This window comes from Myxocyprinus asiaticus, chromosome 15 (genome assembly GCF_019703515.2).
Source record: "Myxocyprinus asiaticus isolate MX2 ecotype Aquarium Trade chromosome 15, UBuf_Myxa_2, whole genome shotgun sequence".
NCBI classification, from domain to species: domain Eukaryota; kingdom Metazoa; phylum Chordata; class Actinopteri; order Cypriniformes; family Catostomidae; genus Myxocyprinus; species Myxocyprinus asiaticus.
This window is the reverse complement of record NC_059358.1, coordinates 5,593,462-5,614,159: the sequence shown is the minus strand read 5'-3', so window position 1 is coordinate 5,614,159 and position 20,698 is coordinate 5,593,462. Positions and strand designations below refer to the sequence as shown.

At 38.5% G+C, this 20,698-nt stretch overlaps 1 protein-coding gene across 1 annotated transcript in view; it reads right to left on the bottom strand.

Annotated features, from left to right (window-relative positions):
• LOC127453076 (CUB and sushi domain-containing protein 3-like) overlaps window positions 1-20,698 on the bottom strand; it is a 435,789-nt gene that overhangs the window by 156,419 nt on the left and 258,672 nt on the right. The window contains 3 exon segments of the mRNA XM_051719109.1: window positions 6,308-6,511; window positions 9,494-9,589; window positions 10,238-10,351. Of these exon segments, the coding sequence (XP_051575069.1) occupies window positions 6,308-6,511; window positions 9,494-9,589; window positions 10,238-10,351 (414 nt within the window).

The window sequence follows — 20,698 nt, the reverse complement described above, 5'->3', positions numbered from 1 at the left end:
TCAAAGACACCTCGGCGATTCTAGGGGCCAAAGTCAATCACTTTATTTTCAAAAGTGCCACATCGCTGCTTTGTAGCCAAGAAAAAAAAAACATACATGTTTGTGCTTTTCCCATTTCTTTCTTTTTTTTTCCTCCTCTGCTGCCTGGAAGGAGAATGTTTAACATGGTTAAATCGACCAAGTTGACTTCCATTTCAAGAACATCTATATTCCACAGGTGATGTTGCATGTGCTCACACGCCCCCACGATAATCAAAAAGGTTTCCAGCTACGTTAATGTCATCATTAGTAGCCGGCGCTCAGGGAGAGGATAAGCGTATTGCTCAGGGCCGACTGTGATTTCATGTAAATCAATAGAACGTGAAGATTTGCTGCCATAAACAGAGAAACAGACATGCTGGTAAAAGCTCATGTTAACCCGTGATCATGGATGGCATCAGAGTGCTGTTTGGTTAGCTACAGTGCTGCAACATTTATTGGAGAAAGACAGGAGCCTAGTCATGAATAGTCAGACTTTTGACTATCGGCATACAGTCTGGTCCACACTGCAACTATTGATTATCTGAATATCTTTCCTAGATTTGATGCCACTAACCTGGGTGGGGTTGTATCAGCCGTTCGTATGCCATTAAGATAACACTGAGACATAAAGTTCACACTAGGGACTTAGTAATTACTAGTTAGTTAGTTCTTGATTTGGTTGTGCCGTTTGCATAGTCGTATAATTTGATGTTTACATTTATTGATCAAAAAATCTACTTTCAAACTGAACTGTTGATAATCCATGATTCCCCATCTGTCACTCACTCAACGTTGTGTCGATGTAGTGACACTAGGGGTCACTCTTGGGAGCCCAAAACACCTCTGCTTTTTTTTTAAAAGGCCAATGAGAATTGGCGAGTGGAATTTGCATGCCACTCCCCTGGACATAGGGGTATAAAAGGAGCTGGTATGCAACCACTCATTCAGATTTTCTCTTTGGAGTCGAGCGGTTCTATTCATTGTAGCTGAATTCATCCACGAAGTTCATTCACCTCATCTGCTGGATTCTACAGTGCATTTCAGCGGCTTCTCCCCCTCTGCACCCGTGGAGTGCAGAGAATGCCCCTGAGTGCCTCGGCAGAAACAACTAAAAGAGTATATTCTAAAAAGAGTATATTTTCTTTCTAAAAGAGCGGCACACACGGAACGTCTTTTTAAAGATGCCTTTCCGTTTGTGTGTTATTCCTGGTTGCGGTCGATATCTCTCCGCTTCTGACGGCCACGATCGCTGTCTTACGTGTCTGGGCACTACCCATGCGGAGACATTGTTCATGGATGAGTCATGTCCTCATTGCGTTGCGGTCGCGGCTTGCTTTCGTAAGAAAGCAAGCCACCCCAGCGGCTCCCCGCACCAGTCATTCTAGTTATTGGTTTGAGGTCATGTCGGTTAGCACTTGGGACGATTTGGGGACATCAATGGGACCACCTCTGCCGGGTATCCCCCCATGGACCTCCAATTCCCCAGCATGCTCGCTTGCCCCAATCAGGCTCTCACACGAGACCACCAGCTCATCTCAGTACGAGTTCGACTTCTCGTTCGGAGCTCGGGAAGACAATGAGTTATCAAGCGCAGCATCGGAGAGTGGGCTCGGACATGACGGACATGCTTTCCCGGGTGGCCGCGAGCGTCGGGCTAGAGTGGAACCTTCACTACGCAAATATGCGTTTCCCCCAGTGAGCCTACTTGCACAGACCCTGTGCAAGGTCAGGGAGGACGAGGAGCAGATCATCCTAGTAGCACCCTACTGGCCCACCCAGACGTGGTTCTCGGATCTCAAGCTCCTCACGATAGCCCCCCTGGGGAATTCCCCCTCCAGACCGTGTCTCGTCCCCTCATGGGACCTCTCCATAGTCCTTCGGTGTCTACAGGGAGCTCCCTTTGAGCCCTTGGAGTCAGCTGAGCTTAAGGCACTCTCTTTGAAGACTTGTTCCTGATGGACCGTTCGATGCCCATAAGAGCGTTCGGGGAGGTTATGTAACGGCCTGGTGCGCTGGCTACGAGGCATACAGCAGTCTGCCCATCACACACCACCAGTTCACGTAACACAGTTCAGCTAGTTGTGGAGTTTTGTATAGGGACCCCTAGTGTCACTACATCAACACAACGTCGAGTGAGTGACAGATAGGGAACATCCTGGTTACTTTCGTAACCTCTGTTCCCTGATGGAGGGAACGAGATGTTGTGTCCCTCTTGCCACAAAGCTGAACTACCCGCTGAAATGGCTGGGACCTGGTCTCAGCTTCTCAGCACAAAACCTGAATGAGTGGTTGCATACCAGCTCCTTTTATACCCGTATGTCCAGGGGAGTGGCATGCAAATTCCACTACCAATTCTCATTGGCCTTTTTTCAAAAAGCAGAGGTGTTTGGGGCTCCCAAGAGTGACCCCTAGTGTCACTACATTGACACAATGTCTCGTTCCCTCCATCAGGGAATGGAGTTTACAAAAGTAACCAGGATGATTTCAGTGTTCTCTTGTTATAGTTGATTTTCCAAACTTATTTTGCCTCACGCAAAATAGTTTCTGTTGAAATACGAAACATATATAATCATGAAATTTTAGAATGGTTTTGTCTTAAAGAGTCGCTAAGTAAGTTGTTAAGAAAATGTTTTCTCTTGTAAATGTAAAAGAGTGTAAATGTCAACATCATTATATACTGTATTCCTGAAGGATTTTTTAGATGCAAAATTGATAGATTATTGATGTAATCCAAACCGTCTTTTTATTCTGACTGTTACTCCAGATTGGAGGCTTCAGCAAAAATGTCGTTTAAAAGTTGGGTTTCATTTCAAATTTATTGGTGCTACAAACAAATATTAAGTTGTGCTTAAGTTACAACTTAGTGCCCATTTACACCACAACCAGGTGAAGTTGTAAATTACGCACAGCTGGTGCAACCCCTGGTAACTTTGGTAAAAAGTTTACTACAGTATACTGGTACTGTATCAATCTAGTATCATTTTTTTTTTTTTTCGACTGATAAAAATACAACACCACCAACATCAACAAAAAATATTTTAGAGTGCCCTTACTCCCAGAAATCATGTATAGCCAGCCAATCATATTAGAGCTTTCCAGATAAATAAAGTGCTTGCTAGGTTTGGGTGCAGCATGCATCAGAAGCATATGCACTTAACACAAGGCCACAACATTAGTGGTATTTTACAGATGTGACTCATTCTACGTAGTGTCAAAACTTTCTCTTCCTAAACTATGCATCATGATCTCTAGACCGTGATGTTCAAGATGTTTTTTTTTTTTTTAATTGGAGAAAGGACACAAAAAAGTGACGAAGTTTAAAGTAGTAATGGATGCATTCTGCACCTGTGCAAAAAATGCTATAAAGAACAGAATTATGTGGACCGGTTGTCAATGGCAACCCTGCCTGCTTTGTGCACACACTGTGAAAATGAAAATAATAGTCCTGATGATTCATTGAGGCCCTTTTCTTTAGTGGAAATAATGAATGAAAACAGGTGTCATGGAATTTGATTTACCCCCTTACAGCAACACCAGACTGTGTAGAAGGAAAGTTTTGCTGTTTCCAATTTACCTATTTCTAGCAGGAATGTACAAATGCAAATATGATATATTTCATTGGCTATACTGTAGGTTATAAATAAATGCTTTAATATTGGCGATTAAAGCAATAATCCACTCTAGGCCGTGTGTTACAAAATGTGCTAAGGGGTGCTCTTAAGAATAACCCAAAAAGTGCATTAGACAATCTTAAACATGGTAAAGACACTGAAAAGCGAGCCTCGAGAGACGTATTGTGTTTATAGAAAGGTGGAAAAGGAAAATGAGCTGTATTAATTACAATTAATAATATGAAATAAACAATTCCATATTCAAGTAATATAGGTCTAGTCTAACTGTAAGCTGTTTATGGTTGCCAAGAAACTAAGAATCTTGGTGCAGTAATGTCAAATATGCAGTCACAGATGTCATAAAAAGGAATTTTAAGTGATCTTTTGAAATAGAAGAGTAAATTGTAAAAAATACAGCAACTTTGAAAACTAGAAACTTGCTCCACAGTAAATGAACACCATCTATTGAACTAAAATGCATAAACGGCTCATTCTGAAATCCTTGAATTTCAGATGTCAGAAACCCTCTAACAATGACACCTCTTTAGGGTTGTTAACACATAACATGTTCTTGAGCTAAAGCGAGACTCAGAACATTTAATTGGATGATTAGTTACGGGTCAATCTGACCCGTTTGAACTTTTAACATTAATTTACATCAGCTTAACTTCAACTTTTCTGCCCGAAATTTCATGACATCCTCTGCGGAGATGATTTGGATCCGACGATGTTTAAATGATTAATTTCCTGAGTTTATCAACAATGCTACAAAAAAGTAACAAAGAAGTTGTTTCAGGTCAGTTTGTCCCGGTTCATATAAAGACTTACAAGAAAGCTATAATATGCCAGAAAACACTAGAGCCTAGAACAGTTTTAAAAAATATATAAACCAATATCCGTAATGCAATATATTTGTTCCACTATAGCAGAAAAAAGTGCAATTTTACTTGATTGCCAACTGCACGGAAGGGTTAATCAAATAAATGAAAATAGTTTTTTTTACTGCTAATATTTGGTCTTTTCTAAAAGTGTATGACTGAATGACATGCTTCGACATGTTGACTGTTAGAGGCTGTTCACACGAAGATGTCCATGCATCTAAAAAAGCTAGATGCTGTGCATTCTGTGCAACCCATGGTGTCTCAAGACACATTCTTAAACATTTTCAGTACTTTTCAACTTGACACGTGACTAAAAACCACACTGTTCCTGCGTGAGACAAAAAAACAGCGAGACGTGGCGTAGCGGTAAAAGACATCCGTCTAGAGCATGTTTAAATAGGAAAACTTTTGAAAAACAGTGCGGACAGAGCCAATACATGTTCAGTGTGAATGGTCCCTAGGTGTTTCAGAAACTTAGACCACCCTGTGAGAAATTAGTATAGATAATATTACTCCAAATCATCAGACAAAGAAGATACTATAACTTTATTTTCAACCACTGAAAAAGAGTAATATCTGTGCTTGTGTGCTTAAAACCAGCCGTGAATATATTTTGCTCTGGTTTTGTTAAAAAAGCACCACAACTGTCTTGGTATCCATTACATAGTTGAAAAGAGTCGCCCGTTTTTTAATCAGACATCTTTTCAGTTTCTGTGCCATTATGGAATAGTAAAGTGTCCAGTGCATGCACACTTTAGCGTTACACTTACTCTTATGAATACTGATTCGGACACCCTACTCCACTGACATACTATTTTTGCTGTCAATCTGCCAAATGCAGGCTTTGTGAGTAGGCTGTTATTAAAGGATGGGACATTTCAAAACTTTATTGGACCCAACAGCAAAGCACTGATACTAATTTCACATGCAAAAATGGCATTTACTGATTAGTCTTTAAGGCACAACAACAAAGCTCAGGCCATTTATTTCCTTAGTATCAGAGAGAGGGTGAAAAATGGTCATGAAAAAATAAAATATGGCTGTTTTTGGTGCAAGAAACCTTGGCTAACAGGTATACCTCAGGGGAAAAAAATTTGATATGAGGCCTTTATTACAAAATCAGGACTATTTGTGCTCCATGCTCAGAAAATGATACCATATTGATTGGTTGGTGAGACCGTGAGGACCATCAGCTCTGCTTGTAGCGCCTGTTGATTCTCTCATAGGAGCATTTCTATTAAACTGCATGAGGACACAGCTAGGAGGAAAGTATTCTGTCAGGTTGCATCAAGAGATTTGCCCAAGATTCACATTTGCTCGAAATTGCATTTAGTAGGCTCCTCCATGCTGTGGGAACACTCCTGTCTCCATTAGCTTCCATTAGCTTTCCATAATTTTTTTTAATAAAAATCAAATCTCTCCAGCTCGGTTTCTAATCATAGTAAGCTGCCTTTCTGTGTACTGCCTACATAGGCCGTAGACATAGGCATGCCTACATGCCTCTACATACAGTAAGCAGCAACTTTGTGTGTCAAAGATGCACTACATGTGATACAACCTTTTTGAATTTGGCCAAAATGAGGGATCTTAAAAGGCAACATAATCTTTCTGCCTACCAGCCTTTGTTTCACACCTGTTTGTCTTACAATTTTGCCTATGTAAGCAGCTCAACAGGTTTTGGAAAAGAGCCTCCATTTCAGCTTGGTTGCCTTCCATAGTTGACGTCCATGCCAGAGGTTCTCCCCAACAGTAGGGGGCAGTAATGAGTAGAAAGATGGATTGGGGTGTACGTACCAACACATGTTGGCACAGTGCCGTTCCACTGGGCGAGAGAGTTGGGCACGGCCTCACACCTGATGGCATTGGCACCATGCAGAGTGTAACCTGGGTTACACTCGAATAGCACAGCCGTGCCCAATCCAAAGTCATTTCCAATGCGCTTCCCATAGCGAGGCTCAGGAACTGAACTACACTGAGAAGCACTGGTTCTTGGAACAGCTGCAGAAATGAGAGAAGGAATTGACAGGTTGGGATATATAAAAAAAAAAAAAAAAAAAAAAAAAAAATTAGTAATTGAATACTAGTGTACTGTTTACCACAGTACTTACTGTGCAGCATGTACTGTATGCTGCTTACAGTATGTGGTAAGAAGTATGCAACATGTCAAATTAAATGTTTCAAACAGTAGTGTCATATGTTCAGAATAGAATACTAGGGAGACTAGTACATTGCTTACTGCATACAGCACGGTATATACTCCTATATTTTTTAAAAAGGATGTAAAGCATGCAATCTATAAAATAAATGTTTTAAACAGTAGTGACATGTTCGTAACAGCACTAGCATAATGCTAACTGCAAACTGTGCAGTATGTACTGTACTATATATTGCCAACTTATAAAAAGTATGTTAAATATGCAATACTTAAAAAAAATAAGTTAAAAATGTGACATTTCAAAAAGTAGAGTCATATATATGGAATGGAATTCTATTATACAGTTTACTGCACACTGCACAGTATACTGTATACTGCATACTGCTAATTTAAACAGCATGCAATATGTAAAAAATAAACACTGCAAACAGTAAAGTCTTGTAATGGAATACTAGTGTACTGCTTACTGAATACTGCCTACATTTTTTTTTTTTTTTAATTGTATGTAAAACAGTATGCGGTTTATAAAAACAAACATTTCAAGCAGTAGAGTCATGTGTTCAAAATGGAATACTAGCGTTCTGCTTACTGCACACTGAACAGTATATACTGTACAGTATACTGTCTACTGTTTCCTAATAGTATGTGAAACAGTATGCAAAATATGTAAATATAAAAGTAAAAAAAATAAATAAAACAGATATAGTGTCACATATTCTGAATAGAATACTAGCATACTACTTACTGCAGACTGCACCGTATATACTGTACTGTATGCTGCCTACTATTTATTTAAAAATAGAAAGTAAACAGTATGCAATATATCAAATTAAATGTTTCAAACATCACTGTCACATATTCAGAATAGAATACCATTGCTTACTGCATACTACACAGTATTTACAGTATACTGCCTGCTATTTAAAAATAGTATGTAAAATAGTGTGCAATAATTAAAATCAAGCGTTTCAGACACTAGTGTGCTACATTGTTGCCAAATGAACTCCCCGTTACATTTACTACATTTAATTGAGTGAGAATTAATACATATAATTATAATAATTATATTTATAGCACAGGCATAAGCATGGTTTAGGTCATATTTATCTGACCACTGCCACTTTGTTTATGTAAACGAGGAATTGTCTGATCAAGTAGAAATAAAGTATGGAGTGCCGCAGGGCTCAGGATTATGTCCTCTGCTTTTTACCTTGTATATGCTTCCCCTGGGTGACATTATCAAGAACCTTTGAATAAGTTTTCACTGTTATGCCAACGATACTCAGCTTTATATTTCCTCATGACCTGACAAAATTTCCCAATTCTCCAAGTTAGCAGAGTGTATCAATGATATCAAAGACTGGATGGCTAAAAATATCCTTCTACTCAATTCATCATCATTTATTGGACCAAACACCTCTGAAAATAAGATGCTGCAATGTAATTTGTCTCTTGGTGGATGTACAGTTACATCACCTTCTACAGTTAAGAACTTGGGTGTTATGTTTGATAGCAATCCATCCTTTAAAAAACACATTTCCAATGTTTGTAAAACAGCATTCTTTCACCTCAGAAATATTGCAAAGTTAGTACACATGCTCTCTGTTTCTGATGCCAAAAAGCTAATTCATGTGTTCATGACCTCAAGACTAGATTATTGTAATGCATAACTGTGAGGATGTCTTGAAGGTTCAATAAATACGCTTCAGTTGGTTCAAAATGCAGCAGCTAGAGTGCTGACTAGAACCATGAAATATGTTCATATCAGCCCAATATGCATAGGCTACACCTAATTTATCCATCAACCCGCAGGTCTACCGTAATCGGAAACACTTCTCATATTCTACATAACTTTGCTTTAATATTAAGTGAATGGCATCTACGCTGATATTATTTCATATAAAATAAATTCCCAGGTTACCAGAGCCTGCCAGATCCATCTCCGGTCGAGCCCAGTGTCCCACTCCCACCACTACACTATGTGTCAATGACAGATGAATACTAACTGCAACCTGTACCAACCAGACAGCAAGGGGCACTTCAATGATCACTGTCCGCATCACTTCAAACTACTACAATGGACTTCACAGAGAATGAACTGCTGCCAACTCTGCTGTACAAAAAGGGATACCTTACTGGCCACTGCCTGCACCTTGTTCTTAGGATGGACTTTACCGAAAATGAGCTGCCACAAGCTTCTAACTGAACCTCGAGGCACACCTCCTGACCTCTGCCTGCATCATATTGGTTTTAGAATGGACTACACAGTGAATAAATTGCTATCAACCACAATACAATCAAACGACGTGCAACACTTCTCTGACCACTGCTTGCATCACTTCTCTTAAAATGGAATACATTACTGCAAAGACATTACAGACATTACAGCATAATTTTCTGTAAAGCTGCTTTGAATGATGTGTGTTGTGAAAAGTGCTATACGAATAAAAATGACATGACTAGATTCATTTTGGACAATCAGTTATTTTTTCTATTTGAATCTAATTCTGTGTAAAAATGTCTTAAACTTTAGCAGTCTGATCAAATAATGAGTCGAGGAGGACAGAATAACAATTGATTTCACTTCTGAGTTATTCGTCACACTGCAAATGTAAGGTCATTTCAGGATACAGTATTCTGTGCAGTGTGCTCTGTACTACTCATTGTCAAATCTAGTAGGTCTTCTGGGTATTCCATGCATACAGAAAAGGTAAATACTGTGCACAGTGTACATACTGCAAAAATAGTATGCACAGTAAAGTGGTATGGTATTCCGAACATACTGTTGAATTTACTTTACTTGAGATTAGTTGAAAAGTGCATACCTTGATAGACAAAATGAAAGCCTTTAGCCGTGTTTGGCCCCTCAGTTTTAAATTTGATGGTGATTTCATTGGCAGAGCTCAGCGGCAACGGTTCTCCTTTGAGAACAGAAATTTGGAGAGGAGAGAAAAGTAAAAGAGATTTGTAATCGGTCTGCAGTTACAAAAGTGACATAAATGAATGATCAGCATTTCTGCTGAGTACTGCTACATCGATAGGGTTAAAAGAAATACTGTATCGACACAGGACGTGCAATGGGGTCCAAAGGTCTGAGACCACTAATGAAAATGCTTCAATTTTTCATTCTTTTTTTATTATGAACCTTTAATTGAAGATAAAACTAATATTATCAGCATAACAATTTGAGTGAAGAGTTGAACTGAATAATACAGTATATAGAATTTCAAAGTAATTGGTTAAAATTTTGCTGCACATCACTTTTTTTCATTTCAAATATTCAACAACATTAGACTTTCTTTTTATTTCCAGGTTTTAATAAAAAATATAAATAAAGTAAAAATACACAAAAAAAAAATCACATATATTTTAGGTGGACTCTCTGACTTTTGGACTCCACTGTAGTCTCCTCAGAATCACATCAACAACAAAACACAGCAGTCACTGCAGCGGAACAGCTGTTAGAAATGAAAACTGATTGCTGCAGTCCATGCAGTTTAAAGTTGCCTCATCTCAGCAGACTGGCCTTTAGTTGTTCTCACATAGCAGTGGTAAACAAAGCCTTTTACCAGAGTGAGATCCATAGATCGAGGTGAGGAGGGGAGAATCCTTAGAGAGTCCGTCAAAGATCTCCACCACATCATTGGGGGTCGTCTGGAAGAACATAAACTGGCCGAAGAGAACTGTGGGAGAGACAGACAAAAAAACAAAGTGAAGCTTACAAAGACAACCTTTTTTCATTATTTGGAATAGGCCTGTCATGATTATTAAATAACAGTCTGATCACGGTTATTTGATCGAACCGCGGTTATTTGTGAAAACTGCAATTATTGGGCATTCAAATTCCAATCAAAATGTAATGCCCAAATAAGGGAATTTTAAGTGAATATACTGCATAAATGGTATGAACGGCATGGTTTGTGTGTCATTCAGAGTGTCAACTCCGAGTCTGAGCATCACTGAACCGCACAGCAGATGTCAACCAACTCCTGTCCTGAAGAGCATGTGTGAAGCGCTCTCATGCATGCTGTCAGCAGAGGCACAGGCCAAACGCCCACGAAAATATAAATGAACAAGTATAAACTTTGAGAGTGAATGTAAAGTGCTCCGGTTTCACTTCAAACGATGGTGTTAATGGCAAATGTAAAAAAAATGAAACGAAATCTCAAAGGTTTTGCTTCATGACAAATAAGGGCTCGTGGGTTTAACCCGAGCATTAAAATAACGTGTGAAAGTGAAGAAATTCGAAAATAAATGTTTTACTATTGCACAGTATAATAAAAAAATATACTATAAATATAATAATATATACAGTCTATACATATTATATTTTATTTTTATTTAAAAAAATATTACATTTATGAGTTAAAAAAAAAACAAGTTTAAATGTACAATTGACCAAAACTAAAGTAGACCAAAAAGAGAGACATATTTTAAGTATTTAACAATATTTTGATATTTAAAACATTTTTTTCATGTCATTCAGTTTTTAAAACCTTAAAAGTAAATCATAGTTTATTCCTATTTTATTATTTGATTATAATAAAATAGGAATAAACTATGATTTACTTTTAAGGTTTTAAAAACTGAATGACATGAAGTTAAATATGTAAAAAATACTTCTTAAAGTGTATAAAGCACACATACAGGAAAAAGAGCACACTTTAAAAAAATATGACAATTTATGTGACAAATAATCGTGAAAGCCCTTAAAGAGACAATTAATCGTCATAATTGCAATTATTTGTTTGACAATTAATTGTCAACCAAATTTCATAATCATGACAGTCCTACTTTGGAATAACATGTGCCCCAATAAATCACACACAATAAAACTGGGAAAATGCAATATGAATGTAAATAGGGTCAGTTTGATTTCATGTTGATTTTCATGTAAAGAGAGCTAATTTGTAATTTTTCCTTTCCTGTGGGTTGAACCCATGATAGAGTTCTCCCTTAGCTGTTTTCAAAGGTACCCTGAGTGAAACAACAAGTCCTAGATTTCACAAAACCTCCAGTATGGGCCGTCTGACATCTTCAACAGTATACCGCAATAATTCACTCCAGTTCTTTCAGAATGACTCCCAATGCAATAATTACTTATTGAATTTAGGAGGAGTAAGCAACTCTACCAAAGTCACTACACAAAAAACCTCTAACAAGAAACTCAAACTTCTGCAGAGGACTGCAATAAATTCATATTGCTACTATAAGTAAAGCAATAAAAGTGTAGAGAAGTCAATACTCAAACTATAAAAGAAAGTAACTCAACTCAAGCATCGCCCGAGGCCTACAAAACAGAGTATGCCTTCAGGCAAGCAGTGTACATTAGACAGATGATAAAGAACCATACAACGCCGGAGCTCAAGGTGAGAAAAACAGCGCCATATGTTTGTCACTGCGTATGAATAATTTAAAATCAAACCTGTTCTTTCTTTGCACTTTCAGGCATTTCAAAGAATTATATTTCCTGTAATTGAAAGAGGCACGGTAGTTGCACATTTGTTTAGTTTGAAATGAGCAGCACATATTTAGTGAATTTCAGCACATGACATTTAGAAGAAGGCACGGCAAAGTGTGTACAATAAAACACAGTCAACTCACACAACAGACTCAAACTCTGTGCTCTAATATTCTTAAATATGAAAAAAAAAATTTTTTTAAAAATGAGGTCTTAAGCTGATTGGGTTTTAAATTTGAGTCCTATATGACTTTATGCCTCGATTTGAGGTTCATGCCCATGCTTAACCCACCACGACAGTGCCAGGGCGTTGCTAGGTGGTTGCTTACTGGCCCAAGTCAAAAAAGCCCACCGCAAAGTCTTTATGATATTCTTGTCCCTAGATATGGCTCGGGTCCTTCCTTCCATGAAAGTCTATGGGATTTTTATTTTTTTGCCTGTTTTATCGTCCACCAGAAAATCGCAAATCCATTCGCTCAGGAAAATAATAGCTCTCAACAAACCACTTCATGTCCATAGCACAAACAGAAAAGGACAAGTTGCATGCTGAAGTTCTATATTTAGGGTTCAGGATTTATTCAAATGCCAAAGTATCTGGTCAACTGTTATGGTGGAGCAACAATTTGAAGTTAATCCTGCTGAGCAAGTTAGTTAAAGTTGACATGTTTAATCTAACTACTAAACTACCTACTACATAACCCTAACACATTCTGTTTAATGGCATAGATTTGAATGGGAAGGGGAAGCGTAAGGAATTTCATTATTCCGGTTCCGATTCCTCTTAATGATTCCAGTTCTGTAATGGTTCCATGATCAATTCTTTTACTACTTTTGAGAAAGAAATATTTTGGAAATAAGAAATGCAATTTTTATTGGATTTAATGCCCTCAGCAGTCTGTTAACAAATGATGAGATCATTTCAGATTTTAACAAAAGATTCTTTCGAAAGATGTTTGCACAGATTTTTGATTAAGATCATTTATTAATTCATTCATTTTTTTAAAATACAACTAAATAAAACAAAACTTATAACATGTATCTTCAATAGCACAATGTTGTATCAACAACCATCCAGAAATTACTCATCAAGCATTAGTACACATAACACACTATCAATTCTTGGTTTAATTCCAGCGGCACATTAAGATTTTTATTCATTAAAAAGAACTGCCTAATAAGAGTTATTCATTTGGGAATCGGACTACACTCATCGCGCTATATTTTCTGCAACTGGCTTATATGAGTCCATCGATTTGGAATCGGACAACCCTGGTCGTACTATTTTTTTCGCATTGCAGATTCAAAAGAACCGGCTCAAAAGAGTCATCTGTTCAGGAATCAGACAACACTGATCATGGTATATTTTTCGCACTATCGATGCAAAAGTATGCCTCATAAAAGTAATTCATTCAGAAATTGGACTACAATGATCACACTATATTTTTCATGCTGTCGATTCAAAATAACTGGCTCATAAGAGTCATTCATTTGGGATTCGGACTACGCTGGTCACGCTGTATTTTTCGAGTGGTCAATACAAAAGAACCAGCTTAAAAGAATAATTTATTCGGGAATCAGACTACACTAATTGCGCTATATTTTTCATGCTGTCGATTTAAAAGAACAGGTTCATACGAGTCATTTTGTTTAGGAATCAGACTACTATGGTTGCGCTATATAATTAGATACTGCAGATTCAAAAGAACTTGCTCATAAGAGTCATTTGTTTAGAAATCAGACTACACTGGTTGCGCTATATAATTAGACGCTGTAGATTCAAAAGAACCGGCTCATTAGAGTAATTCGTTCTGGAATGGGACTACACTGCTCGCACTATATTTTTCATACTTTCTATAAAAAATAAATAAACAAAAACAGCTCATAAGAATCATTCGTTTGGTAATCGTACCACACTGGTCGTGCTATAATTTTCACGCTATCAGTTCAAAAGTACTGCCTCACAAGAGTCATTCATTCGGGAATCGGTCTACACTGGTCCCGCTATATTTTTCTCACTGTCTAATCAAAAGAATCAGCTCATAAGAGTCATTAATTTGGGATTCTGCTACACTGGTCATGCTATATTTTTCATATTGTCAATACAAAAGAATCGGCTCATAAGAGCCATTAATTCGGGAATCAGACTAAACTGGTCACGTATATTTTTTGCGCAGTCTATTCAAAAGAACTGGCTCATAAGAGTCATTTTTTTACATTTGGGAATTAGACTACACTGGTCCTGCTATATTTGTCATGCTGTAGATTCAAAAGAACCAGCTCATAAGAGCCATTAATTCGGGAATCAGACTAAACTGGTCATGTATATTTTTTGCGCTGTTGATTCAAAAGAACTGGCTCATAAGAGTCATTATTTTACATCCGGAAATTAGACTACAATGGTTCTGCTATATTTGTCGTGCTGTAGATTCAAAAGAACCGGCTCATAAGAGCCATTAATTCGGGAATCAGATTAAACTGGTCGCGTATATTTTTTGCACTGTCAATTCAAAACAACTGGCTCATAAGAGCCTTTATTTTTACGTAAACAGACTACACTGGTTGTGCTAAATAATCCGACACTGTATATTCAAAAGAACTGGCTCATAATTAATTAATTAATAATTATACTTATTTATCACACATTATACGTTTTGCACATATACAATGAAATTCTTTTTTTCACATATCCCAGCTAAGCTGGGGTCAGAGTGCAGGGTCAGCCATGATACGGCGCCCCTGGAGCAGTTAGGGTCAAGGGCCTTGCTCAAGGGCCCAACAGTGGCATCTTGGCGGTGCTGGGGCTTGAACCCCCGACCTTCTGATCAGTAACCCAGAGCCTTAACTGCTGAGCGGTAATTTGTATGGGAATCGGACTTCACTGGTTGCACTATATGTTTTGCTTTGTAGATTCAAAAGAATCAGCTCATAGGAGTCATTCATTCAGGAATTGGACTACACTGGTCTTGATGTATTTTTGGCACTGCTGATTCAATATCGGTGTTATGGCTCCCAGAATAGTAGTGTAGGAAGCACTGGCTGGGTACTTTAGCACGGTGTCCCATTCACATCGGTGCAAGAGTGTGCATTCAAGAACCATTAACAGAACTAAAAGTCATGAAAATAATCTGGTTCCAGTATTTTTCTTAGAAAATACAATTGATACTGAATAACAACCAGTTCTGCTTCCAATCTCAGAATTAAAAATATCTCTACCACCCCCCTGAGGCTTGATACCACCACAGCTAATGAGCGCATGTATATTCAAAGGGACAGAACAGTAGCAATACATTGGCCAAGCATTCGCGTATGCAAAGTAAGCAATAAAAACAATTATTCCTGCCTTAACAAGCACGACTAATTACCATTTATAAAGTGGCTTCAGTTTGCTTGTCTTTCGTAAACCACCTCAGTTATAAACATTCAATAACATAGGCTCCTTGGGAATGCATGACTCCTGGATTTAATATTTTCAGAATGATATGCCAAAGACCCCTTCGGCAATTTCTTTGGCAAGTTTACAAAATCTTATTATAGTTCAGGTACAGGATTATTCAATAAATCAAAATCATGCATTCATTACATAATTAATTCTGATGGGCACAAAGGATGCTACCTAATTGGGTCTTGTGTTTCATTTCGTACAATAATAGTGGTGTGTGATCTTTGTACAATGTCAAGTAAAATACATAATTTTCCACGTGCACAGTACAGGGGTCACGCATACTGTCTGCTTTGACATTATTCTCTCCTAGGGCCTGCCAATTTAAACAAGTTTCATGCCTGGCCAGTCAAAAATAATCTGAACTCTTTCACCAAAAGCACCATTAACACACAGGGCATAAGGCTCATGGACATCAGAGTCTTGTCAACTTTTAATGGTTTATTAAATCAAGGAAATGGCACTGGTTGTTGGCTAGGCAACCTCTTTCTTTGTCTTGTACTTTGTAATCTAACTGCAACTTCAGGTTTTTGTGGTGCTGTGTGCACAACCTGGTCTCATATGCCCTGTTTCCACCTGGTATTACCATGTGTCAAATGCATTTTCTGTGACCACTTGTTTTTGAATTTAGAGGGGATGGTTTCTGATTTCATGACGACATATACACCGATCAGCCACAACATTAAAACCACCTGCCTAATATTGTGTAGATTCCCCTTGTGCCGCCAAATCAGCGCCAACCCACATCACAGAATAGCATTCTGAGATGATATTATTCTCACCACAATTGTACAGAGTGGTTATCTGAGTTACTGTAGACTTTGTAAGTTCGAAACAGTCTGGCAAATCTCCGTTGACCTCTCTCATCAACAAGGCGTTTCCGTCCGCAGAACTGCTGCTCACTTGATATTTTTTTTTTGTTTTTGGCACCATTCAAAGTAAATTCTAGAGATTGTTGTGTGTGGAAATCCCAGGAGATCAGTAGTTACAGAAATACTCAAACCAGTCCATCTGGCACCAGCAGCCATCCATGCGATTATCTAATCAGCCAGTCGTGTGGCAGCAGTGCAGTGCATAAAATCATGCAGATACGGGTCAGGAGCTTCAGTTCAGAATCAGAATCAGAATGAGCTTTATTGCCAAGTATGCTTACGCATACAAGGAATCTGTCTTCGTGACAGGAGCTTCCAGTACACAACAATACAAAAACAGCAACAAGACTTTTAAAATAATTAAAATTGAATAAAAAATAGATAAATATTGAAAAGAAAAAAGTATATATAGAATACACAATACACTATATATATATATATATATATATATATATATATATATATATATATATATATATATATATATGGTGTGGAGTGGTGGTTGCATAGTGGGCTAAAACACGTAACTGGTAATCAGAAGGTTGCTGGCTTAATCCCCATAGCCATCACCATTGTGTCCTTGAGCAAATGCATAAATGTAATATATATATATATATATATATATATATATATATATATATATATATATATATACACACACACACACACATACATACACTACCGGTCAAAAGTTTTGAAACACTTGACTGAAATATTTCTCATGATCTTAAAAATCTTTTGATCTGAAGGCGTATGCTTAAATGTTTGAAATTAGTTTTGTAGACAAAAATATAATTGTGCCACCATATTAATTTGTTTCATTACAAAACAAAAATTTTATAAAAATTAAAAAAAAAAAAGTTTTTGAAATTGATGACTTGGACCAAATAATAAAGAAAAGCAGCCAATAAGTGCCCAACATAGATGGGAACTCCTTCAATACTGTTTAAAAAGCATCCCAGGGTGATACCTCAAGAAGTTGGTTGAGAAAATGTCAAGAGTACATGTCTGCAAATTCTAGGCAAAGGGTGACTACTTTGAAGATGCTAAAATATAACACAGTTTTGATTTATTTTGGATTTTGTTTAGTCACAACATAATTCCCATAGTTCCATTTATGTTATTCCATAGTTTTTATGACTTTACTATTATTCTAAAATATGAAGAAAACAATTATAATAAAGTGTTTCAAAACTTTTGACCGGTAGTGTATATATATATATATATATATATATATATATATATATATATATATATATATATATATATATATATATATATACACACACATACATATATATATATATATATATATATATACACACATACATACATACACACACACATACACATACGTAGTGCAAATCTAAATACAAATCAGTTATATACAGTGCAAGGGAATGTAATGGTAGAAGAGGTAGGATGTGTTAATATAAAATAATATAATAAATAATAAATAATATAAAAAGACTAAGCTGTGTATTGCACATTAATTATTGCTCAAAGGGGCAGTTTTAACGGTTCATGAGATGGATAGTGTAGGGGAAAAATCTGTTCCTGTGCCTGACGGTTCTGGTGCTCAGAGCTCTGAAGCATTGGCCAGAAGACAACAGTTCAAAAAGGTAGTGGGCAGGGTGAGTGGGGTCCAGAGTAATTTTTCCAGCCTTTTTCCTCACTCTGGAAGTGTATAGTTCTTGAAGGGAGGACAGGGGGCCAACCAATAATCCTCTCAGCAGTCCGAACTGTTCTTCTTCTGATATCTGTGTGGCAGCGGGGTTGTGGTCAAGCATCTCTCCGGAGAGAGAGAAAGCGGTAAGGGCGCTTACACCTGAGCTAAATTATGTCTAACACCTGTCTCTAATTTCAGTGAGCATGGGGAGAGCAGCATAAATAGGGCCACGCAGCACTCAGACGGGAGAGAGAGACTGGACACGAAAAAGCCGAGCCAGAACCAAGATTTTGGAATATGAAAGTTTACTTGTGAAACAGTGTGTGATAGTGTTTAGCTTAGTGTTTTAGGAAAGACTGTGTATCGGTGTTGTTTAGAGGGAATAATAAAGCCTCACCCTAAGAAGGAAAGCTGCTTCTCGCCTCCTCTTTTACAATCTGATTTCCAGACAGTTATAGAAGTGCAGAGGACAGACTCAATGACAGCTGAGTAGAACTGTATCAGCAGCGCCTGTGGCAGGTTGAACTTCCTCAACTGGCGAAGGAAGTACAACCTCTGCTGGGCCTTTTTCGCAGTGGAGTCAATGTGGGTCTCCCACTTCAGGTCCTGTGGTAGTGCCCAGGAACCTGAATGACTCCACTGCTGCCACAGTGCTGTTTAGAATGGTGAGGGAGGACAGTGTTGGGGGGTTCCTCCTAAAGTCCACAGTCATCTCCACCGTTTTGATCGTGTTAAGCTCAAGGTTGTTTTGACTGCATCAGACAGCCAGCTGTTTAAACTCCCTTCTGTATGCAGACTCATCGTCATCTCGGATGAGGCCGATGATAGTGGTGTCATCTGCAAACTTCAGGAGCTTGACAGAGTGGTTGGGATTGACAGATTGACGAGGGAACAGAGAGTTGGTGTAATTTAGTCTGGAGAATAGCTGGGATTATGGTGTTGAAAGCCGAACTGAAGTCCACAAAAAGGATCCTTGCATATGTCCCTGGTCTGTCCAGATGTTGCAGGACATGATGCAATCCCATGTTGACTGCATCATCCACAGACCTGTTTGAAAGGGTCTTGTCTAGAAAGGGTCCAGTGATGTCCTTCAGGTGGGCCAACACCAGTCTCTCAAATTACGTCATGACCACAGACATCAGGGCGTCAGGTCTGTAGTCATTAAGTGCTGTGATTTTTGGTTTATTTGGGATGGGGATGATAGTGGAATGTTTGAAGCAGCATGGGACTTCACACTGCTCCAGTGATCTATTGAAGATCTGTGTGAAGATGGGGGCCTGCTGGTTAGCACAGGATCTAAGACATGCAGGTGAAATGCCATCTGGGACCTGTGCTTTCCTTATCCTTTGTTTTCGAAAGACACGGCACACATCATCTTCACGGATCTTAAGTGCAGGTTGAGTAGCAGGAGGGGGGAGGAGGGGGGTTACAGGAGGTGTTGGTGTTTGTGTGAAGTGAAGGTCAGTGTGGGTGTGGGGTGTGAGATTGGGCTTTTCAAATCTACAGTAGAACACATTCAGGTCGTCAGCCAGTTGTTGGTCCACCACAGGGTTGAGGGTAGGAGTCCTGTAATTCGTAAGTTTTTTCAAGCCACTACACACTGATGCATGGTCGTTAGCTGAAAACTTGTTTTTCAGCTTCTCAGAGTATCTTCTTTTAGCCACTCTGATTCCCTTATTCAGTGTGTTCCTGGCCTGACTGTACAAGACTTTATCCCCAACTCTGTAAGCCTCCTCTTTGGCCTGGTGAAGCTGCCTGAGTTCTGCTGCAAACCATGGATTGTCGTTGTTAAATGTTAAATAAGTCCTAGTAGGAATGCACATACCCTCACAGAAACTGATATATGATGTTACAGTATCTGTGAGCTCATCCAGATTGGTGTCTGCAGCTTCAAAAACACTCCAATCAGTGCAGTCAAAGCAGGCTTGTAGTTCCAGCTCTGCTTCATTGGTCCATCTCTTTACATTCCTTACTACAGGCTTAGCAGATTTTAATTTCTGTCTGTAGGTTGGAAGAAGATGAACCAGACAGTAATCAGAGAGTCCCAAAGCTGCTCTAGGAACAGAGCGAAATGCAACCTTTATTGTTGTGTAGCAGTGATCCAGTATATTTCTGTCTCTGGTTGGGCATGTAATATGCTGTTTGTATTTGGGCAGTTCACGTGTGAGGTTTGCTTTGTTAAAATACCCAAGAATAATAATAACTGAGTCCGGGTAATGTTGTTGTGTGTCTGTGATTTTATCAGTCAGCTGTTGCAGCGCGGCATTCAAACACGCATTTGACGCGATATACACACTCACCAGAATAAACGAGGAAAACTCCCACGGTGAGTAGAACGGCTTACAGTTAATAAAGAGTGCTTCCAAATTAGAACAGCACAACGTCTTTAAAGATGTTACTTTTGTACACCAACTTTCACTGATGTAAAAGCATGTTCCACTGCCTCTCGTTTTCCCCGTTAACTCCGCGATGCGATCCGCTCTGAACAGCTGAAAGCCCGCCAGATGTAACGCGTTGTCCGGAATGGCTTCACTCAGCCAGGTTTCTGTGAAGCACAAGGCAGCAGAGGTTGAAAAGTCCTTATTTGTG